Source organism: Myotis yumanensis, unplaced genomic scaffold (assembly GCF_028538775.1).
Source record: "Myotis yumanensis isolate MYYU_CA2020_CCGP unplaced genomic scaffold, mMyoYum1.0.hap1 SCAF_21, whole genome shotgun sequence".
In the NCBI taxonomy this organism is placed as follows: Eukaryota; Metazoa; Chordata; class Mammalia; order Chiroptera; family Vespertilionidae; genus Myotis; species Myotis yumanensis.
The window spans coordinates 16800261-16824652 of record NW_027223772.1 but is presented as its reverse complement, the minus strand read 5'-3'; the positions used below and the strand labels follow the sequence as shown (position 1 = coordinate 16824652).

Below are 24392 nucleotides of genomic sequence, written 5' to 3'. Positions count from 1 at the left end.
ATCACCAAAACAGAAGCACATACAGGTGTAAGGCATGACCTATTTAGTCCTGCATGATACTTGGTATGCATATGGATTTGCACCCTGTCGAGGGGCAACTGAAAGATCACAACACTGAGCATCACTCACCTAGATTACCCACAATGCTTCAGGAATACATTTTGAGCAGTGTGAATTAGAGCAAACTTTTATATAACGCTGGATCACATAGTGCTCTGACATTTTACTACTTAGCTTGTTTAAGTTTCACCACTGTGAAGAGGACTGACTGGCACAGTTTAACCAGGTGTTCCCCTTGCAAAAACCAGCAACTATCTCCACTGAACAGACGAGGAAGCTGTAGCAATGCTCCCGTTCAAAACCAAACAGCCTGGCTCCAGAGTCCAAAGTCTTTATTGTGCTATGTTGCCCAAATCTAAAAAGGATTGTCTTAGGGTTAGATGGAGAAACCATACTGTTTGAATCCAAAACAAGATGGAAAGCCAGTGTGTTCCCACCTGGCCTTGTGTTCTGAGGGGTTCCCTAGTGATGAAACATGTGGGTACCGGCCCATAAAGGAAGCCCGGAAACCCGGCAATTTGAAATATTTAGTAGAGACACATCCAACTTGACTAGCTAAGAGCAGCATTCCCGAATGGAGCCAGAAGGACAGGTCACGGTTATGCAGAAGTATGACTCTGCAGAGGCCACATAGTGTCTCACCTGGCAAATTGCCACAAGGGAGGGCTCTCAGAGGATCTCTACCAAATGGGGTTTAGAGGCTGCAGTTCAGAGATCTGATCTTCTATAACGTTAATCTGCCGGGCATTCAGGGCAGATACATAAGGTATAGTATTACTACAGGAAATGACAAATAGTCATGTACAGTTAATGTAAATTATTATATTAATATCAGGTGCACACCTCAGTGATGAGACATTACACAACTAAGTCCTGACAAATCTCCCACCCATCTGACACCATACAGTTATTCAAGTATTATGGACTATATATAACCTATGATGTACTTTACATGCCCAGGACTATTCTGTAATGAACAGTTTGTACATTTTTTTAAAAATATTTTTTTATTGATTTCAGAGAGGAAGGGAGAGGGAGAGAAACATCAATGAGAGAGAGACATATCGATCAGCTGCCTCCTGCACGCACAACACAGGATCAAGCTTGCAATTCGGGCTGTGCCCTGACTAGGAATCGAACCCGGGACCTCTTGGTCCATGGGAGGACCCTCTCCCATCTGGCAACCAACAAAATGTTCTCTGTGTTTATAAGACTGTTTCCGCTCTGCCTGTTGGGTTTTTTAGATTCAATTGTTGATATGGATTTATTGCCATTTTATTGTTCATAGTTTTTTCTTTTACTTCCTTCATTTTCTTAAAGACCCTTTAACCTATCATGTAATACTGGTTTGGTTGTGATGAACTCCTTCAGGTTTTCTTGTCTATGAAGCTCTTTTATCTGTTCTTCAATTGTAAATGATAGCTTTGCTGGGTAGAGTAATCTTGGTTGTAGGTTCTTGCTATTCATCACTTTCCTCTGGCCTGCAAAGTTTCTGCAGAGAAATCAGATGACAGTCCTGTGAGAGCTCCCTTGTAGTTAACTGACTGCTTTTCTCTTGCTGCTTTTCAGATTCTGTCTTTGACCTTTTGTGTTTTAATTATGATGAGTCTTGGTGTGGGCCTCTTGTATTCATCTTGTCTGAGACTGCACTTCCTGCACTTGTATGTGTATTTCCTTCACCAGATTAGGGAAGTTTCCTGTCATTTTTTTAAAAAAATAAGTTTTTAATTTCTTACTCTCTCTTCTTCCGGCACCCCCACGAAGCAAACATTGATACACTTGAAGTTGTCCAACTCTCCTTACACTATCTTCATAATTTTATATTTTTTTCTTTTTGCTGTTCTGATTGGGAGTTTTTTGCTTCCTTCTATTCCAAATCACTGATTTGATTCTGGGCTTCATCGACTTTCTTGTTGATCCCTTACTTATTCTTCATTTCAGTTGGTGTCATCTTCTGACTGGTACTCTTTTATGCTGATGAGGTTCTTACTAAGTTCACTGAGCATCCTTATATATAGATTGCTTGTCACTCCTTTGTCTACTTCTTTTTCTGAAGTTTTGTTATGCTCTTTCCTTTGGGACAGGTTTGTCTCCTTTTTTTGGCTATCTCCCTGTGTTTGTTTCTATGTGTTAAATAGAGCTGCTATGTCTCTCAAGCTTGGCACAATGGACTCATGTAGTAGGGGTTCTGTAGGATCCAGCAACACAGCCTCCCCTATCAGCCAGGCTGGGCCCGTGAGGTGTACCTTGCCCCTGCTGTGGGGCTGTGCCACCATGCTCTTATAGTTGAGCCTTGATTGCTTTTGGCATGTCAATGGGAGGGATTTATCCCCAGGCTGATCAGCTGCAAAGACTGGCTGTGACCACAGACCAATAACCTCCAATTGTAGGATCAGCTGTGTAGGATACCACCCCAAAGAGCAGGACTTACTTTAATGGGGCTCTGGTGTCTGCTGAGTCTACCCCTTGAGTGTGTTGCTTGTGGAGGTGGTTGGGTGGTGGTGCTTTGACGTGGTCTGAAGGTGTCCACTGGGTGTGCTGGCTCTGGGGCTTCCCAGGAGGTACAGGCCAAGGTCAGCCACTGCCTATGTTCTGCCTGGGACCATCCAGTATGAGCTACAAGGTTATCTGCAGTTGGCTGCTACTTGTGCTGGGCTTAGACGTGCCCAGGTGAAGTCAAGCTGCTGGAAACCAAGGCCGACTACTGCTAGTGCCAGGGCTTGGGGCCACTTCGTGAGAGGTATGGGGCACACTGAGGTCAGATGCTGCTAGAGAGACTTTAGGGAATTCTTAAGCATGAGCCAACATAGGCTTTTGGTATGAATAAGCCACTGGAAACCGCTTGGGTAGGCCTGGAAAATCACCAGGTCTGGGGAAACAGTGATAGCCAGGCTGAGACAGAGTCTCAGAGATGATGCCTGCAAGGCTCTGTGCCGGGAGGGATCATCAAAGGAACACTGGCCTCAGCCAGCACCTCTGTCTTGAAAAAAGCTGCCCCCACAGCTCTCACCCCGATGACAGACCCATTTGTTTCTGCTGTCTTTCAAACTGCTGCCCCAGTGCTGAAGATCACAGAGAATGAGGCTGACTAAGTCCACGCATGGGCCCTTTAAGAGTAATAGGTGGGGGTCTAGCTGCCTTAGTCTCCCTTAATTCCAGCTGATTTTCACAGCCAGAAGTTATGAGGACTGGCACTAGAACCATAGGCTGGGAGGTCTGGTGAGGGGTTGAGAACTCCTCAGGGCGGGACCTCTGCAGATGAGATATCCTTCCCAATTTTTATCTGCCACATGGGGAATGGGACCAGCTGGCCTGCACCTCCACCCCTACTATCTGGGTGTAGCTTCTACTCTAGTTGTAGGACTCCCATCCAGCTAGACTTCAGGTGGTTCTGAAGTTTAGTTCTAATTTTGGTGTGGTTGTGGCAGGAGATGAATAGAGCTCCCACCCAATTTGAATAGTGAACAGGTTATAGGTGATATTAAAAAATCATTCATTTTACTGGGTTCAACATTAGCATGGTGGTTATAATAAAAATAAAATGCCTTGTGCTGGCCAGGTGATTCAGTTGGTTGGAGTGTATACCAAAGGTTGTGCATTCAATTCCCAATCAGGATGTATACAGGAGGCAATCGAGCTGTTGTTCTCTCTCACATCAATGTTTCCCCCCTTCCCCTCTCTCTAAAAATCAATAAAAACATGTCTTTGGGTGAGGTTTAAAAAAAATAAATAAATAAATATAGAAAAATAAAATTTCTTATCAATCAGAGATGTGTACAGATATTTAGGATCTGCTCCAAAACTGTCCAGTCAAATTAAAAGCATGAGGGAAGGTGAGAGATTAAGTAGATAAAACAGAATTCCCAAAATGTTGATAATATAGCTGGATGATATAAACATAAGGACTTATTATCTTTATTTTTCTCACCCCTATCACTGACAAAATGATCAAGCTGAGAGGAGTCTGTAGGGCCCAGTGCATGCGGCACTCGCAGCAGTGAGAGTGTACACTCTTTGAGTGTCACAAACTATAGAAACACTCTCTATAGAAAGATTCCATTTAATCCTTCCAGGTCACCAGATAGGCAGGTAGTAACACCCTGTTACAGGAAAGGAAAAGAAACTCTAGAAAGGTCAACTAATTTATTGCAGAGCTTTGACTTAATGTGAGTTCTGGTTTGCTCTAAAACATGTGCCCTTAATCCCTATACTCTTTAATTCATATACAAATTACATTAAAAGAATGACATTTTGAAAAAAGAAGAAATAAAAGGAAAGAAAAAGAAGGAAAAGAAAAAGAAAATTAAAGAAAAAAGGATTACATTTTCAGAAAAATTACTTTGGACAAAATTTAAAATTCAGCACACTCTCCCACCTTGAAAAGAGAGGTCAAATTCTCCCTTCTGAACGTGCAGTATTTAGTGAACAGGACTGCAGAGGTGATGGGAACCTTGATTTATCAAGTGACTGTGTGACTGCATGCCCTCATCAAAACTCACAGAACTGTACATCATAAAGAGCAAAGTGTCACCCTGGCAGGTTTGGCTCAGGCTGAGGACTCAGGGGTCCCAGGTTCGATTCCGGTCAAGGGCATGTACCTTGGTTGCAGGCACATACCCAGTGGAGAGAGTGCAGGAGGCAACTGATCGATGTTTCTCTCTCACCAATGTTTCTAACTCTCTATCCCTCTCCCTTCCTCTTTGTAAAGAATCAATAAAATATATTAAAAAAAAGAAAAAAAGAGCAAAGTGTCATGTAAATCAAATATGAATGAATCAAAACACAGCATGCCTTTGAAGACCAAATGTCCTTAGCCCACCATTTTAAGAAATCAGCTCAGGGTGAAAAGACATTGCAGATACAAGTTTTATAAGCTTGAAAAGAGGTTGACTGTTTTCCAACAGTGGTGACCAACACAAAAAATGCATGCACACAGGCAAACACACATACACAAGACAACGACTCAGTGGCCACTGACATTTCTTTCTTATAACATTGGTAAGATATATACTACTCACAGCACCAAAGTAAGGAGCTTGATGTACCACCCCAGTGCCTTCTTCCTCCCTCACATAATTGTCGATAAGCACGGTAAAGGCGCCATGCTCTTTCCACTGGAAAAGAAATGATGACAAGATTAAACGATGAAACAATATCATATCATAATATGATCACCATTTTTAGAGCCCGAAAAAATTTTAAAATGAAATTATTTTCAGGGATGGAAATGGCAATAATTCAAACTGGAAAGAAACATGCTAATTCTATACATCACATGAATAATTCATCCCTAATAAATAATTATCTGAAGTGGCAGAAAAAAATGTCCAACTTTTTTAGTGCAAAAACTGGGGCTTTTCATTATTTCTCCTGGACTAAACCCCTCCCCGCAGTATGCTGTTTATCATAGTCTCAGAAAACATACTCCTCAAATTATTCCCGTCCTGGTACATAGTTAACCCTTGAACAATGCAGGGCTTAGGGGCACCAATCCCCATACAGTGGAAAACTGAGTGTAACTTTTGACACTACAGTTGGCCCCTCCCATCCTTGAATTCAACCAACCATAAATTGAAAACTGTATTTTCAATCTGCAGCTGGGAATGCAAAAAACTGTTATCTATTCATGGTTGGTTAAATAAAATACATGTATAAGTGAACCGGGGCCTTATTGAAGGGTCAACTGTATTTTCAATCACTGCATACACTTTGCTTCTCTTTCTCCTTCCAGTCCAGCTCAAGTTATTCAGCAGTAAAAGGCAAACCTTTAAAGAAATGAGGGGAAGAACAAAGAGCTACAAGTTCTATCTCAGCCGTGGGCAAACTACGGCTCGTTTGAAATGAATAAAACTAAAAAAAAAAAAAAAAAAGACCGTACTTTTTTATGTAATGATGTTTACTTTGAATTTATATTAGTTCACACAAACACTCCATCCATGCTTTTGTTCCAGCCCTCCGGTCCAGTTTAAGAACCCATTGTGGCCCTCGAGTCAAAAAGTTTGCCCACCTGTTCTATCTTCTATTTGCAGACATTCTACCCTCAGAGGGGAAATGTTTCCAATTTGACTTCATTTGTAACAACAATAAAGTTAGGTTAGTACATATAAAGCTACAGACTTACTTTTTCTACTTCATCTCTTAGTATTTCTTTTCAGAAGCCCTTTGTTTTAGCCCAACTAAAACCCCTTTGCTTTCTTACCTTTCTGCGTTTGCAAAAAGTACGTTCAGAAATGATTTTCACAATTAAACCTACACTGCTATGAAAATGTATTAGTATTTCCATGTTTTAAAAATATTCTGGTTGTGCCTTAGCTGGTTTGGATCAGCAGATAGAGCGTCGGCCTGCGGACTGAGGGGTCCCAGGTTCGATTCCGGTCAAGGGCATGTACCTGGGTTGCGGGCACATCCCCAGTAGGGAGTGTGCAGGAGGCAGCTGAATCGATGTTTCTCTCTCATTGATGTTTCTAACTCTCTATCCCTCTCCCTCTCCTTTCTTCTCTGTAAAAAATCAATAAAATATATTAACACTTGGAGTGGGGGAAACGAGTTAAGTCGGCTCGCGTGAATTGCGCGTACTCCGCAGGAGCCGTCTTAACTCGGTTCATATAGATTTGCGGTGGAGTGCGGGAAACGTGTAAACTCGGGCCGATTGTAACTGCGTATTACCAAATATTTGTTTGTTTGCCGTTCACAAAGATACCTACCTGCGTATGCGAACCGTTTCATACCCATTGGGGTAATAGGTATCATAAAAATCCCTGATTTTGCGCGGGAAACCTAAATAATTGCCCGCGCCAGCTTATATTTTGGCGGGAAATTCACCCCACACCGGAGTGTTAAAAAAATATTCTGGTTGCATTTGTATTTCACAGTGAACCCAGAACAAAGCTGATGAAATGGTTTGCCTAATCACACACCAGCAATGATGAAGCTGAGACCTGAAACAAGGTCTTCTGGTTCAAAATACAGCACAAGGGCATCACAGCTCTTTAACTGTTGGCACTTGGTAAAAATAAACGTGACAAATAACTATAGACTTTCAATTGCTGTAACCTAACTCACCTGGAAATGTTTATGGTGTGGTGTGACAGGTACTGAGAGGTGTGTCTTCAATCATTTAAACGTGGAGAGAACATGGGTGTCCTCAGAATCAGATGTAAGAATAGGGAACACAAAGGTATCTTGCTATTTATCACTGTATACCACGAAACCCCACACTGCATTCCCATCTCTCTGGGTGCAGCTCTGGATCAAGGCCTGCTGAGGCTGGCCAGCAGTCAGCACAGAGCACTGGAATCCTGCCCCCACATACTCTCACAGCTCCCATTTAATATTTCAGAGCATGTGTATTTTATTTTTTTTAAAATATATTTTATTGATTTATACAGAGAGGAAAGGAGAGGGGTAGAGAGTTAGAAACATCGATGAGAAAAACATTGATCAGCTGCCTCCTGCACACTCCCTACTGGGGATGTGCCCACAACCAAGGTACATGCCCTTGACCGCAATCGAACCTGGGACCCTTGAGTCTGCAGGCTGATGCTCTATCCACTGAGCAAAACTGGTTAGGTCAGAGCATGTGTATTTTAGATATACAACAAATGATTTTGTCCTAATTCAAGGAATTTGTAGCTTTTGTCTAAAATTCACAGGTCCCAGAAATTTCAGGAAGCTAACTGAATGAATCGGATAGGTCTTACTTATCACCTATGTACTGAATGCATATTCCACTGACTTAACCCAAAGCTCCTATCTAGAGTGTCCATGTGCATTTTCTGAGAGGGCTCAGCTTTCCTCAGGCTCTCAATAGGGCCTGTAATTCAGAAAGTTGAGAAGTCATTGACCTAATGGAAGAGTTTTAAGACAAAAACACATGAAATATGTTAAGATACATGAGAAAAGAATGCAATAATGGCATTATTCCGAGGAACACAACTAAGAGACACTTCAGAAAACATTGTTTTGCAGATGGCATCCAAGTTCAGCCTTGAAGAGTGGGTTATATTCGAGGATACAGGCCATTTCAGAAAGGTGAAGCAAATTTAAAAAGGAGAATCTAATGAAAAGAAAGGCAGAAAGGGGGGAAAAAAAACCCACGGCAGTTTGAGGCAAAAGATATGTTAGGGGATGTGACTAGGAGTCAGGTCTGCCTCATGCCTAGTGGAGAGCACCCGGCGAGGAATGTGCTGGCAAACGAAACTACAGGCTCACAGGAGGGACCAGACCAGGCAAAGCGTAGGGATAACCACCAGCAGCAACAAGTAATGAGGAAAAGGCCCCTAGTTAGGTGACAAGAACACGGGGAAGCACTCAAGGAAAGACCCATGTGAGCAATATTGTGCAAAGAGTCCACAAGGCTGAGGTCATCTGCACCAACCAAACTCAACCCCTGCATTGAAAACAGAGATAAGCAAATGTTTTATCCTGGGCCACAATGCAAGTTGTTTATGGCTAATGCTATGCCAAGCTGAATATATTTCTTACATAACATACAAAGCTAGGTCAGTTCTGAGGGCGTTGCTCATCATTTTACTCTAAGACAAGCATGTCAAATCATTGGATGACCAGCGGCCAGCATGCCTCGTTTAAATAAAAGACATGCTTGTTCTAAGACCTATAAATGAGGATCAAGTCCTGCTGACCTTGTTGTTTTGTTGGTGGTTAGGTTTGCAACTATAGCTGCAAATTCTCTGTCAGAAAACGAAGACCACACCACATAAAGCACCTTTATGATTCCTAAGAGAACTAAGTTACTAAATGTGTGAGCTTTGCGGTGGTGCCTAGGTTTTAAAGGACCCACCTAATCAATTTATTGGAAATAAATTGTTTACTTTTACACACAGTTTTATTCTGAGCATTATCCTAAATTTATAAAATAGCCAAAAACAATCCCTCATATTCCTTGGGAATATGCAGACCATAAACAATAAATATATACACAATAAATCTTATGAAATGTGACTTCTTATGCAATTTGAGAAGAGTATTTTTAAAATTATTAGTACAAGAAGGCAATACAAACGGAACTGAATCCTGTTAACACTAAAGTAGACTGCTTCAAGCACATTCATGGAAAAAGCAGAACAATCAGGCCATGTGAAGCCCATGCCGGCTACCATTACATTGGTCCAGTGATCAATACTACAGAGGGTGGTGGAGAGCACTGTGGTAGAGCTCCCTAAGCTCACCTTCACAAAATAGTCAAACAGGGGCCTGTACTTCTTGCCTTGGAGAGAGGCACCTGGAAATCTAGGGAAAAAAGGAGGAACGCAAACTCACAATTAGATTCAAATTATCAACGAAACTAGGTTGCACCCACATGAAGTCACTACTGCCTTAGGTTACCGAACAGACTAATACTTAAAATAGTACTTAAGTACTTAGTATTAAAAATGGTAATATACTTCAAGTTAAACTTGAAAAACATAACTTCTGGGTAATAAAGTGTCTTTTGATTTGTATATTTACCTTTCAAGGATCTCATAGTCACTCTCCAATTTGTAGAGGGCCGGTAATCTGGCTTCCATTAAAATGAATGATTTTCCTCTGACAACATCTACAAGAGCAACAGGAAAAGAGGACTTCAGTGACAGCCAGATCGTGGCTTACTCTAAAGACAAACCTCAGCTCAGCTCTACCACAGGCCACCGCAGGCCACCCAAACCAGCGTGCCCAGCACTCAGAGCAGCACTGCCCATAGGGCTAGCACACACTACTTTCTATATACATGACAAAGCATAAAAAGCAGCAGGCAGCTCAATTGTCATTAATTGCACCTCTAGCCATTTAAAGTGAATTAATCTTTATTTTCTCCTACCAAAGTTAATATATGTGAATGAGTCAAAGTCCTAACATTAACAAACCAAGAAGCTCACAAACACAAGCCCCTATAATATAAGTTTTCAGTATCTTGGTCGCTCTCTTCTCCTTCTGGCACCCCCATGCGGATGTTAGTACGCTTGAAGTTGTCCCAGAGGCTCTTATACTATCTTCATATTTTTGGATTCTTTTTTCTTTTTGATCTTCTGATTGGGTCTCTTTTGCTTCCTCATATTCTAAATCGCTGATTTGATTCTAGGCATCCTCTATTCTACTCTTGAATCCCTTGATTCAAGTCAAGAAGAATAAATTCTTTGTAGCTCATGGATGTGTAGAGCTGTAATCTGGTGTGGTCTGAAGGTGGCCACTGGGCACACTGACTCTGGGGTCACCTGGCAGGATCTACAGAGGGATCTGCAAATGGCTGCTATTTGTATTGGGCTTGGAAGTGCCCAGGAGAGGCCCATTGTGAAGCAAGGCAGGCTGCTAGTGCTGGGTCTCACTATGACTTCAGAGATTTTGGGAAAGTCTGAAGTGTGAGCCAGGACAGGTCATTCATATGGAAAAGCTGCTGTAAACAGTTTGAGTGGGGCTGCAAATTGGAATGTGCGGTGTCTTTGGAAATCACCAGGGCTGAGCCAGGAAATAACAGTGTGAGTAGGGCTGAAGGAAACTTCGATATGGCTGCCAGCTCTGAGATAGGGCACGTTTCAGCAGAGGAACAATGACCCCTGCCAGTATGCTTGTCTGGGAAAGCTGCCCCCAAATTCTTGCTTTGAGGTCAGACAATTCAATTCCTCCCTGTATGTCCCTGGATCCCTCCAAGCCGCTGCCCCAGGGCTCGGACTCAGAGGAAGCAGGTCCATGTAAGTTCGTGCAACGGCCCTTTAAGAGGGACTGCCTGGGTCTTCAGCAGCCTCCAGGTCACCCAGCCACAGTCCTCACTAGTTTTAAAGCCCAAAGTTATGGGGACACATCTTCCCACTCTGGAACCCTGGGCTGGGAGTCTGGGACCCTCTGCTCCTCACAGGAGGCCTCCACAGCAAAGATATCCCTCCCAGTTAAAAAAAACAGCACACGTGAGTATCGGACCTGCCCGAGTAAAAGCTATTCTGGATCAAGTTGACTGTCATGAAAGGAGGAATTTCTTTTCTTTTCTGTTTTTTTATATGTAATGCTTCACGAATTTGGGTGTCATCCTTGCGCAGGGGCCATGTTAATCTTCTCTGTATCATTCCAATTTTAGTATATGTGCTGCCGAAGTGAGCAATGGAATTTTTTTTTTCTGGCCTTGAGTTTTTCTTTTCTTTCCCTGGCTTCTTTCTTCCACTCTTAGACTTTCCTAAGTGATGAGAGCCATGCAGCCTACCCAAGTTCCATGGGAAAGGAAGCTGTGCTTGGGACTCTTCTAGACGTCACCTATGAACTTCTTTATCTGGCTGTTTATGAGTAGACTTTACAATATCCTTTTGTAACAAACTGATAATCTAGTATGTACAATATTTCTCTGCGTTCTGCTTCAGCAAATTAATGGCATCTGAGGAGGAGGTCCTGGGTTAGCCAGAAATATATGTGACATTGTGGACTTACAATTGGAGTCTAAAGTGGGGGTGGTGGTGGGGACAGTCTTATACAAGTGAGTCCTTAACCTTTGGGATCTAACTGCAGACAGTTAGTATCTGATGTAGTCCCATTTGTTCATTTTCTCTTTAGTTTCAACTGCCCTAGGAGCTGTATCAGTGAAGAAATTGCTTCGGCATATGTCTGAGATTTTGTTGCCTTTCGATTCTTCTAGAATTTTTATGGTTTCCTGTCATACATTTAAGTCCTTTATCCATTTTGAGTTTATTTTTGTGTATGGTGTAAGTTGGTGGTCTAGTTTCATTTTCTTGCATATATCTGTCCAATTTTCCCAACACCATTTATTGAAGAGACTATCTTGGCTCCATTGTATGTACTTGCCTCCTTTGTCAAATATTAATTGAGCATATTGGTTCGGGCTAATTTCTGGACTCTCTATTCTATTCCATTGATCTATATGTCTGTTCTTGTGCCAGTACCAGGCAGTTTTGAGAACAGTGGCTTTGTAATACAGCTTGATATCTGGTATTGAGATCCCACCTACTTTGTTCTTTCTCAGGATTGCTGCAGCTATTCGGGGTCTTTTTTTATTCCAGATGAATTTTTGGAGAGTTCGTTCTACATCTGTGAAGTAGGCCATTGGTATTTTAATGGGAAGTGCGTTGAATTTATAGATTGCTTTGGGTAGTATGGACATTTTAATGATGTTGATTCTACCAATCCAAGAACATGGTATGTTCTTCCACCTCTTTATGTCTTCCTCTATCTCTTTTTTCAACGTCCTGTAGTTTTCTGAGTAGAGGTCTTTTACCTCTTTAGTTAAGTTTATTCCTAGGTAGCTTAATTTTTTTGGTGCGATGGTAAATGGGATTGTTTTTATAATCTCTCTTTCTGAAAGTTCACTATTGGTGTATAGAAATGCCTCAGATTTCTTGGGGTTAATTTTGTATCCTGCTACATTGCCAAATTCATGTATTAAGTCTAGTAGTTTTTTGATGGAGTCTCTAGGGTTTTGTATGTATAATATCATGTCGTCTGCAAATAAGGACAGTTTTACTTCTTCTTTTCCAATTTGGATGCCTTTTATTTCTTCTTCTTGTCTAATTGCAATGGCTAATACTTCCAGGACTATGTTGAACAGGAATGGTGAGAGTGGGCATCCCTGTCTTGTTCCTGTTCTTAGGGGAAATGGTGTTAGTTTTTGTCCATTGAGTGTGATGTTGGCTGTGGGCCTGTCATATATGGCTTTTATTATGTTGAGGTATGATCCTTCTATTCCCACCTTGCTGAGAGTTTTTATCACAGCTAGTATCTGAATTGAGTAAATTGCTTGGTGGTGTTTTGGCTCGGTGGATAGAGCATCGGCCTGTGGACTGAAGGGTCCCAGGTTTGATTCCGGTCAAGGGCATATACTTTGGTTGGGGGCATATCCCCAGTAGGAGGTGTGCAGGAGGCAGCTGGTTGATGTTTCTCTCTCATCTATGTTTCTAACTCTCTATCCCTCTCCCGTCCTCTCTGTAAAAAATCAATAAAAATATATTTAAAAAAATAAATAAAAATAAAGATAAAAAGCACACATCAGAGCCCTAGCTGAGTGGCTCATTTGGGGGGAGCGTAGTCCCTTACACCCAAAGTTTCTTGGTTCCATCCCCAGTCGGGTGCATATGGGAGGCAACTGATCAGTATTTCTCTCTCTCCCCACACCCCCTCCCACCCCGTCTGTCTCTCTTCTTGCCCTTCTGCTCTCTAAACACATGCTCAGTGAAGATGAAAAAACAAGCAACCCACACACATTAGAGATTCCTAGGAATGATGAGATGCCAGCTCTCTGAACCTTCAATACTTCATCTATAATGGGGGCATGACGTGCAAAAGTATGCTAAAATCAGAAAATTATAAAGGAATTTTTACTTTGTATATCTGCACTATTTTGCTTTTTGGTATGCTATATTTTTAATCTGTCAAAAAGAAAAGCACAGAGCCAAAATGGCCTCACTCATGCTAAAAGCCCATGATACCAAACCCAGGTTTATCATTTGATCTAATTGTTTCAACCTCTCCCAAAAACACCATTAATCAACAAGTCTGGAGTTTTCTGGTCAACACCAATGAGGTAATCTGTGGCAGAGACTCTCACCATATCCACCCCAAAGGAAAAGGAGGCAATCTGAATAACAAACAAACAAAAACCTTTGCTATTAGCTTCCTCAAAAAATACACACATAGCAAACAGATGTCCTGGTGTAAAAATAATCCTTTCTTTTCTTTCCCTAATAGCTCTCCTTGCCCTACCCCTCTTCCTATAAAAATGCTTCATTTTGTACTATCCTTAGCAGCAACCTTCTACTTGCTAGACGGGATGCTGCCCACTTATAAAAGCCAATTAGACCTTCAACTTTAGTTGGCTGAATTGTTCTTTAACAGATTAGCAATGAAAACAAAACAACAAAACTCTTTACAGATTACTGTTTACTCCACAAAAAAATGTTATGTTTACTCTTTCCCAAAATGTTAACAATTATCATATCCATGTTAATCATAAGTCACCAAGCTCACATGTACCTTTAATCTTGACATACTGCATATCCGGATTAACACAGAGGGCAAGGTTACTAGGCAGAGTCCAGGGAGTAGTTGTCCAAGCAACCAAAGATATATTTTCGTCTTCCTCCAAAGGAAAGGTAACAAATACTGAAGGATCTTGAACGTCCTCAAATAAAATGAGACAAAGTATTTTTTTAAAAAAATCCATAATAACAAACATTGAAGAAAAAGAAAATAAACCTAAAGAATAAAAGATTTTCAGAATAAATTGAGCTTTTAAAAAACCATTTGCCACATTTATAAAAAATATATAAATCAAGAAATTCCAAATATATTTTTTAGTATACTTTAAAAGTTTTAACAATTACACATTGCATAATGACATTATGATCAATGGACTGAAGATATGGTGGTGATCCCTTAAGATTACAATGGAGCTGAAAAATTGCTATAGACTAGGCCAGTGATGGCGAACCTTTTGAGCTCGGCGTGTCAGCATTTTGAAAAACCCTAACTTAACTCTGGTGCCGTGTCACTTATAGAAATTTTTTGATATTTGCAACCATAGTGAAACAAAGATTTATATTTTTGATATTTATTTTATATATTTAAATGCCATTTAACAAAGAAAAATCAACCAAAAAAATGAGTTCTCGTGTCACCTCTGACACGCCTGTCATAGGTTCGCCATCACTGGACTAGGCTAATGATGCCATACGTTCCCTAAGGTCATAAGGCAATGTATTACACAAGTACTTATGTTAGGGGCAGAAATAGAACATTGGGGACTAGCTCTGGTTATGGGAAATATTAATCATGCTCTGTTAACCATGATTCCTTGTGTTGGTTAAAGAAAGGACTTTCTGACCTGGCTGGGAGTCGTATGCTCCCAGGCCCTGGGAGTCAACCTTGGAACCATTCTCATTCAAGAATTGCCTATCATCATGGAAAGGTTAACTGCCTTGCTGTCCAAACAATGGAGTCCCACCCCAGCCTCCTACTTTCCCAGGCCTGTAATCCCTACTTCTCCATGTAATCCTTGTCCTACCCTATATAAGCAGCTGGTTTATGGGGGGGGGGGGGGGGGGGGGGGGGCGGGCCTGCAGAAAAGATTTTTGTGGTTGCTCTGCTGCTCTCCCATACTGCTGTAAGTATTGGAATAAAGGCTCATATATGATTCAACCCTGTCTCTGCTTAATTGGCTCAAGGAGTGACAGGCAGCATGGGCCCACTGATTGTCTGGTTACGCTTAGTAGCATTGCCTTACAATGGTCTACAATGTTCAGTATAGTAACATGCTGTGTATACAGCAGCCGTGGGCAAACTACGGCCCGCGGGCCAGATTCGGCCCGTTTGAAATGAATAAAACTAAAAAAAAAAAAAAAAAGACCGTACCCTTTTATGTAATGATGTTTACTTTGAATTTATATTAGTTCACACAAACACTCCATCCATGCTTTTGTTCCGGCCCTCCGGTCCAGTTTAAGAACCCATTGTGGCCCTCGAGTCAAAAAGTTTGCCCACCCCTGGTATACAGCATGTAGCCTAGGAATTGTAGGGAAAGAGAATTTGTTGATTAACACAGGAAACAGCAGATATGGGAGAAGCTCTGAAAACTAAGAAGTTAGCTTTTTGTAAAAGACATTTACATTTGTAAGAGAAATCTCCACTTGTAAGGGTGTCAGGAAGAGGAAGAACTTATCATTAGAAACTTTTATCAATGCAGGAAACTATGTAAATCTACTTAGCAACCTTACTTTTGTTTGCTGTGATTTTCCTGATAACCTCCCACAACTGACTCCCCGCCCCCACCACCAACATCTCTGGCCTTCAGCTGAATTTTGGCAAGTTACTCAGTTTTCCAAGGTATCTACCATGTATATATAGAAGGTATACATGCTATTTAAATCTTTTTTTTCTCCTGTTAATCTTTTATTACAGGGTATTTGAGCCAAGAACCCAGGAGGGTAGAGGGAAATTATTTTCCTACCCCTAAAGACAAATAAGCTATACCATGTAGTCTAGGTATGTAATAGGTTGTACCATCTAGATTTGTGTACATGTACTCTGATGTTCTTGCAAGGACAAATGTACTGAACAGATCCTTAAGCAGAGCATGACTGTAGTCACAGATAAAACATTTTAAGTGTATCAATATGGATATATAATGAAGGTTTCACTATTACAATGATCTATTTCATAATAAGTTCATAAAGTGGTACACCTGAAGCACAGTGGTCCCTCCTTTGGAAAAACTGCTGTTTGAAACTGCTGTTTGAACTACTCTGTTATTCTTAGTCTCTTATTCTGTAGGTCAACTCTGTTATTTTTAGATTGTAAAATAACTTTGTTTTTGGCTTGAATAATAGAAAAGATAAATTTAACTGACCTTGCAAGCTAGCCATGTAAAGGGGCTGATACATGCCCTAACCGGTTTGGCTCAGTGGATAGAGCATCGGCCAGTGGACTGAAAGGTCCCAGGTTCAATTCCGATCAAGGGCATGTACCTTGGTTGCGGGCACATCCCCAGTAGGAGGTGTGCAAGAGGCAGCTGATCGATGTTTCTCTCTCGTCGATGTTTCTCTCTCGTTGATGTTTCTAGCTCTCTGTCCCTCTCCCTTCCTCTTTGTAAAAAATCAATAAAATATATATTTTAAAGGGGCTGATACACTGAACTCTAATAATAAACGAGAAACATGCAAATTAGCCATCCCTCCCTACGCTTAAGCCACGCCCACCAGCCGATCAGAGTGATATGCAAATTAACCTGACAAAGATGGCGGACCTATGGGCAGCACGCATGTGCACAGGCACCGAGCTGCTGGGGGCAGGCGTCCCACACCGCTCCGCCCCAGCCCATCCAGGCCGGTGGGCAGCACGCACAGGGGTGGAGCGGCCGGGGGGTTAGGAGGGGCAGGACGCCTGGCTTCCGCCCAGCCCTGGCTGCTCCAGGCTGGTGCACAGCATGTGGAGGCAAGGAGTGGTCGTGGTGGGGCGGGACACCTGGCTTCCGCCCAGCCCCGGTCACTCCAGGCAGGTGAGCAGTGCTCGCTGGCGTACTGCCCCGCCCAGGCCGCTCTGGGCCTGTGGGCAGCATGCTGAGAGCCTCTGGGCAGGGGAGACAGGACGGCGGAGGGCGGCCTGTACTCGCCACATGGCTGCGGTGGCAGCCATGAGCGCGCCAAGCCGAGCCTGAGGGTTGAGCTGAAATAGCACCTACAGGACATCCGCACCGAGTGGCTGAACAAGTCCCACCTCCTGGCCCAGAAGGTGTGCAATTGCAGGGACAACCACCGTGGCAGGCCAGATTGACATCCTCCTGGCCCTGCCACAGGGGTTTGCGGATCTGCGAAGCCACAGGTCTCCGGTGCCCACATCCTCTCCGCCCCTCCTGGCATGCGAACATCCCCCAGCACGCTGTCACCCTCGTGCAGTTGCAACAGTTGCAGACCAAGGCAGGCACAAGTTCCCCCCCACCCCTCTGCCGGACTTCCATCAAACCCAGCATGCCTAAGTCCCCCACAGGAAGTGCACACATCCCCTCCAACATGCTCACGTCCTTTGGAGAGAGTCTGGGTGTTCTGGGTGCTCGGGGTGGGCGCCTGTGAGATAACAGTGAGAGGGCAGAGTGGTGACGCCCTGTTCCCACGGAGGCCAGTGCAGCGACAAGATCACCTCTGGGGGGTTAATGCAGGTGCTGAGGCGGGAGCAGATGCAGACAGACACACCTGGTGGGCACAGGCGGCCCTAGCTGAGGTACCTTCAGTCAGCGTTCAAGATTAAGAGCCCAGAGGCAGCGAGGAGTTCCGTCCTCTCAGTGAAACAGTGGGATAGTTGGGGCGACTGCAGAGGAGGAATGTGTACTTTGGGTGCCGGCGCCCATGAGCGAAGGCCGCCCTGACTGAGCCTTGCTCCCGTGGGGCCTAGCGCACTCCTGCCGGGCAGCGGGTGACAGGACATGCTTCTCCGAGTTAATGAGAGAAAACATTGATTCTCCCGCTGCCCGCGAAGGTGGAAAGTGAAGTGGGGAGACATGGGGGGAGTGAGCGAGGTTCCCTGCCTGGGGGTTCCAAATCCGCATTGCTTCCTTTCACTGCTGACTAGAGATATACAGGGTGTCCCCCCAAAATGTATACACACTTTGAATACCTACTAATTCCAATGGGTTTAAGCATGAGAAGAAAGAAACAACAATGAAGCTGTAATCTGTTAAAAGTGCGAGCACAAACCAGCAATCGGACATTCCCCGAGGGGTCCCGGATTGGAGAGGGTGCAGGCCAGACTTGAGGGGCTCCTTTCCCCCCCTTCCCAGTGCAAGAATTTCGTGCACCAGGCTACTAGTATTGATAATAATTCTCATATTCTCATGCCAAGTGTTTGTTCATCCAAGGTTACAGGTGTCTATATAGATATGTACTCAAGATTACAAAACTGTCTGTATAGATATGACAGGTGTTTGTTAGATATGATACATACTCAAAGTTACAAATTGTCTGTAAAAATAATTTACACAAGGACCTAAAAGAATATAAAAAGAAAATGCGTCCTCCTTTGAGTGTTCAGAATTTGACAGAGGTAGTAATCTGCTCTGAACCTGCACGCAATAAAGATGACTCCTAACTAATTGGCTCATTAGGCGTCTTGTCCAGCTAGCTGATTTGCGATACAACACACCAACAAAATAACTGTTTAGGAAAAGTTATTCTTTATTAAAAAATCTAAGTACGAGTCATTCGGAAACACCATATACATGAAGAACTTATAACAAACCAAAAAAAAATTTTTTTTAATATATATTATTGATTTTCTACAGAGAGGAAGGGAGAGGGATAGAGAGTTAGAAACATCGATGAGAGAGAAATATTGATCAGCTGCCTCCTGCACACCCCCCACTGGGTATGTGCCCGCAACCCAGGTACATGCCCTTGCCCGGAATCGAACCTGGAACCCTTGATTCCGCACGCAGACGCTCTATTCACTGAGCCAAACGGGCTAGGGCATAACACACCAAAATTTTAACAGAGTGAAATACTTGGTCTCTCTGACTCCATCTTGTTTAAGCCTGCTTTGTTCCCAGGGCCTTACAGCTTCTGCTTAGTTTTGCAAATAGAAATGCTAATCATTGGAAAATTCTGCTCTGGGCTCCCAAGGAGATAAAGGAAGTATGTACAAAAATGATTATCAAAGATTTAAATGGACTCACATAAATTAGAGTCAACACATCAAGAACAAGGAAGTTTTACAAGCTTCCTTGGACCTATGATGGCGTTCAAATACCTGCAGTTGTTAATCACTTCTTTGCCCTCCTGTCTTCCTCTTCCCTTGACACAAAAGGCTGAATTCTGTACTTTCTTGAGATGATTTTTTTAGGATGCTAGCCTGGCATCTTGTTGGCTGTTGGCTATCTGAATGAAGTCACTTCTTTGCTCTATCATCTTATCACTCAACTCACTGGCTGTTGTGCGGCAAAGAATAGGAACTTGGACTCATCTATACTAATAAAAGAGAAATATGTAAATTGGTCGTCACCCCGCTACACCCACTAGCCAATCAGGATAAGCATGCAAATTATCCCAACAAAGATTGCAGATTAATTTGCATACGCAGGTGTGGAGCAAAGACTGAAGGCTCCGGCCTGCGCGGAGACTGAAGACGGCTGAAGACTGATGAAGCTTGGATTCTCTACTGTGGCGGGAGTGGAGAAGGCAAGCCTCGCTGCTTCAGCCAGAGCGGAGAAGCCAAGCCTCGCTGCTTCAGCCAGACAGGAGAAGTCAAGCCTTGCTGCTTCAGCCGGACAGGAGAAGCCAAGCCTCGCTGCTGCAGCCGGAGAGGAGAAGCCAAGCCTCGCGGCTGCGGCCGAAGAGAAGAAGCCAAGCCTCGAGGCCAGAACAAAGGCCTGGGTCCCGGGTGCTGGACGAAAACCGGTGTCGGCAGGCAGGGGAAGGAAGGCGACAGGCCTCTAGTTTACAATAATTCAGTTCATCAAAGAAATACAATATAAAACAAACATAGAGGCAACCAACACACAATCATAGAATGGCGAAAGTAGAAAAATAAAATGCTAAGTAGTGCCAGAATGCAGAGTAATCAGAACTGCCTAGTGGGAGTACACATCAGTATTACCACATTGAAGCACTCTATTCCAGTATCTACACTAATAAAAGAGAAGCATGGTAATTGGTGTACGACCGCTACCCTTCCCATTGGCTAATGAGCATATCCTTATGCAAATAAACTGCCAGCCAAGATGGCGGCCAGCAGCCATGCACTGAAGCGAACAGGGAGGCTTGCTTGCTCCAGTGATGGCGGACTCCAACGTTCCCCACCTTGCCGGCCTCGCAGCTGCAACTCTAAGCAACTATGTTGCAAATATAGAAGCTAAACAAAACCCCAGAAACCGGCTTTCAGTCAGCTGGGCTTCAGCCAGCCTGACCGAAACATTGTATCAATGTTTTCAGCAGCGAGACCTCATAGCTAAAGCTGGCCCAGAATAATAAAAAATAAAATTAAAAAAGGAGCGGTTGGGAGCTTCAGTCAACCGCCAGCCAGAAAACGGCCCTCAGCCCCTCAGCCAGCCTGGCCAGGCACACCAGTGGGGACCCCCAACCTGATCCAGGACACCCTTCAGGGCAAACCAGCCGGCCCCCACCCTGCCTGCACCAGGTCTCTGTCCTATATACTAAAAGGGTAATATGCCTCCCAGCACCGGGATCAGCGGAGCAGTGAGGCCTCCCGGCACCGGGATCAGCGTGACAGGGGGCAGTGCCCAAACCCCCTGATCGCCCTGCGGCTCTGTGTGTGACAGGGGAAGGCTCCCTAACCCCCTGATCAGCCCTGCTCTGTGCCTGATAGGGGGGAGCTCCCCAATCCCCTGATCGCCCTGCGGCTCTGTGTGTGACAGGTGCGGCGCCCCAAGCCCGCTCGCCCCCCCACCCCCCACGGGCCCTGCTCTGTGTGTGACAGGGTAGAGCCATAACCTCTCCATTGGCCCTGCCCTGAGTGTGACAGTGGCGATGCCCCAACCCCCTGATCGGCCCTGCTCTGTGGGTGACGGGGTAGAGTCATAACCTCCCCATTGGCCCTGCCCTGAGTGTGACAGGGTGCAGTGCCCCAACCTCATGATCTGCACTGCTCTGTGTGTGACAGGGGGCAGTGCCCCAACTCCCTTATCGGCCCTACTCTGTGAGTGACAGGGGGGAGCTCCTCAACCCCCTGATCGGCCCTGCTCTGTGCGTGACAGGGGGAAGATCCCCAAGCCCCTGATCGACCCTGCTCTGTGTGTGACAGGGTACGGAGCCCCAACCCCCGATGGGCCCACTCTGTGAGTGACAGGGGGCAGCGCCCCAACCCCCTGATCGGCCCTGCTCTGTGCATGACAGAAGGCAGCACCCCAACACCCTGAAGGGGGTGTGACCAGCGGCAAACAGCCATCATCCCCTCATCCAGGCTGGCCAGGCACCCAAGCAGGACCCCCACTCTGATCCGGGAGACCCTTCAGGGCAAACCAGCAGGCCCCCACCCGTGCACCAGGCCTCTATCCTATATAGTAAAAGGGTAATATGCCTCCCAGCACCAGGATCAGCGGAGCAGCGAGGCCTCACTGCCCCTGTGTCAAGCGGAGCCGCGAGGCCTCCCAGCAATGGGGTCAGATGAGCCGTGAGGCCTCCTGGCCCCTGGAGCAGCGTGATAAGGGGCAGCGCCCAAACCCCTGATCGCCCTGCGGTTCTGTGTGTGACAGAGGGCGGGGCCACAACCTCCCTATCCGCCCTGCTCTCTTCCTGACAGGGGAAGGTGCCCCAACCCCCTGATCGGCCCTGCTCTGTGTGTGACATGGTGCAGTGCCCCAACCCCCCCATGGGCCCTGCCCTGAGTGTGACAGCAGCGGCACCCCAACACCCTGATCGGCCCTGCTCTGTGGGTGACAGGGGGCGGCGCCCCAACCCCCTGATCCACCCTGCTCTGTGTGTGACAGGGGTCGGTGCCCCAACTCCCCTATCAGCCCTACTCTGTGCGTGACAGGGGGGAGCTCCCCAACCCCCTGATCGGCCCTGCTCTATGCGTGACAGGGGGGAGCTCCCCAACCCCTTGATGGGCCCTGCTCTGTGTGTGACAGGGGACAGCGCCCCAACCCCCTGATCGGCCCTGCTCTGTGCATGATGGGGGGGCGCCGCAACCTTGCCATCGACCCTGCCTTGAGTGTGATGGGGACGGTGCCCCAATCCCCCAATCAGCCCTACCCTGAGCGTGACTGGGGGTGGCATAGCAACCTCCCGATCCGCCCTGCTCTGTGCATGACAGGGGGGAGCTCCCCAACCCCCTGATTGCCCCTGCTCTGTGTGTGACAGGGTACGGAGCCCCAACCCCCTGATCCGCCCTACTCTGTGCATGACAGGGGGTGGCGCCCCAACTCCCCAATCGGCCCTGCTCTGAGCCTGACCAGGGGCTGCACCTAGGGATTGGGCCTGCCCGCTGCCACCCGGGAGTGGGCCTAAGCCAGCAGGTCGTTATGTCCCGAAGGGTCCCAGACTGTGAGAGGGCACAAGTGGGGCTGAGGGACACACACACCCCCGCCAGTGCATAAATTTTTGTGCACTGGGCCTCTAGTCTATTAGAATTGAAGGCAGCAAACCAGAGCTCACAAGCCAAATTTGGTGGTGTCCTGTTTCATACAGCCCAAGGGATGAGAATGGTTTTGACAGAGTTGAGTACTTGATTCAGAGACCATTTGGCTCACAAAGTCTAAAATATTTATTATGTGGCTCTTTATGGAGTTTGCCAACCTGTATATTGGAGCTAAATGTAACAATTGACTCAAGCATTCCAGTCCAACAGAAATATGTACAGTATATGCCCCAAAAGACAAGTTCTGGGAAGTTCACAGTAGCACTATTGATAAGAAAGTTCGCAGAAGCACATACTGAAAATTAGTGAAATGCCCATCAACAGTAGGATAAATACCAGGCAGTAATGAAAATAGTGACCTACAAACACACAAAATGGACGACTTTAAACGTAATCTTGAGCAAGAGAAGCCAGACACAAAAAAGAACACATTGTATGATTCCATTTATACATAACTTAGAATCAGCAAACAACTCAATGCAGTTGAAAGTAGGAGTGAGGTGTGTGTTTAACCTGAAGGTAACATGAGATGGGAGAGCTACTGACAGGTTGATAAGGTTCTTTAATCTGGGTGCTGGCTTCAGAGATGTATTCATTTTGTGCAACTACATGGAATAGAGCAAGAAAAGGAGGAGCAAAAAAAAGGTCTTATCATTAAAACAAGGAATAGGCCAGTGATGGCAAACCTATGACACGCGAACTCATTTTTTTGGTTGATTTTTCTTTGTTAAATGGCACTTAAATATATAAAATAAATATCAAAAATATAAGTGTTTGTTTTACTATGGTTGCAAATATCAAAAAATTTCTATATGTGACACGGCACCAGAGTTAAGTTAGGGTTTTTCAAAATGCTGACACGCCGAGCTCAAAAGGTTCACCATCACTGGAATAGGCACTAAGATGTAAAACATGGATTTAGTATGTATAGAAACGACTGTTCAAAAATAAGCTTAAAAAAACCCTCTAAATGGAAACCTAAATAAAACTCTAATTAATATTGTTTTATCTCCTTCTATATCTCTTCTAATGGTTTCCATATATTTCATAATGAAGATGAAGTTCCTAACAAGTATTTTTCTATACCCAAAGCTAGCCTATCCTTTGGAGCAGTTGGAGGGACTTTCTCCCAAAACTCAATTTACTTCTGCACAGCTTGCTCTTCCAAAAAGAAAAGGTATTTGTTTACTTATGGAAGAGAATAACCTTTGAAAACTCTAGGCACTCACAAGCTATTATGGAGATCTAACATGTAAAAATTTAGTTGTCAAAGGAAACCCAACATTTACATTTTCATAGTAACATTGTTACCATGAAAAAGGAAGTTACACCTTTCAAAACCATTCAAATAGCTATTAAAAGAATAACATTGTAACCTATTTGCTGTACACTATATAACAGTTAAAAATAAATTTAGCCCAGCCAGCGTGACCCAGTGGTTGTGTGTTGAACCAGGAGGTCACGGTTTAATTCACGGTCGGGGCACATGCCCAGGTTGTGGGCTAAATCCCAGTGTGGGGCGATCAGGAGGCAGCTGATCAATGATTCTCTCACATCATTGACGTTTCTATCTCTCTTTCTCCATCTCCCTTCCTCTCTGAAATCAATTAAAAAAATTTTTAAAAATAAATAAATAAACTTAGAAAATTCCAGGATGGTTGCAGAGTAGCTGGAAGCTGTAGTTCCAAGCCTCAAAATGGATTTACAGCTAAATTATAGAACAATCAACCTGAAAACCTAATTGGAGCTTAGTTGTTCTGAAATAC

General features: G+C 44.5%; 1 protein-coding gene and 1 non-coding gene across 3 annotated transcripts in view; both read right to left on the bottom strand.

Annotated features, from left to right (window-relative positions):
- The window catches only part of IARS1 (isoleucyl-tRNA synthetase 1), a 117620-nt gene that overhangs the window by 59243 nt on the left and 33985 nt on the right, over positions 1 to 24392 (bottom strand). For both annotated transcript variants that reach the window (XM_070400891.1, XM_070400892.1), the window contains exons 7-10: positions 14023 to 14170; positions 9529 to 9616; positions 9249 to 9309; positions 5079 to 5174 (exon numbers count right to left, since the gene is read on the bottom strand). In XM_070400891.1, the coding sequence (XP_070256992.1) occupies positions 5079 to 5174; positions 9249 to 9309; positions 9529 to 9616; positions 14023 to 14170 (393 nt within the window). The remainder of the gene's footprint in view (positions 1 to 5078; positions 5175 to 9248; positions 9310 to 9528; positions 9617 to 14022; positions 14171 to 24392) is intronic.
- LOC138999015 (U6 spliceosomal RNA) lies at positions 11043 to 11149 on the bottom strand. The gene has a single exon (XR_011469287.1). It is a non-coding gene; the product is annotated as a U6 spliceosomal RNA (small nuclear RNA).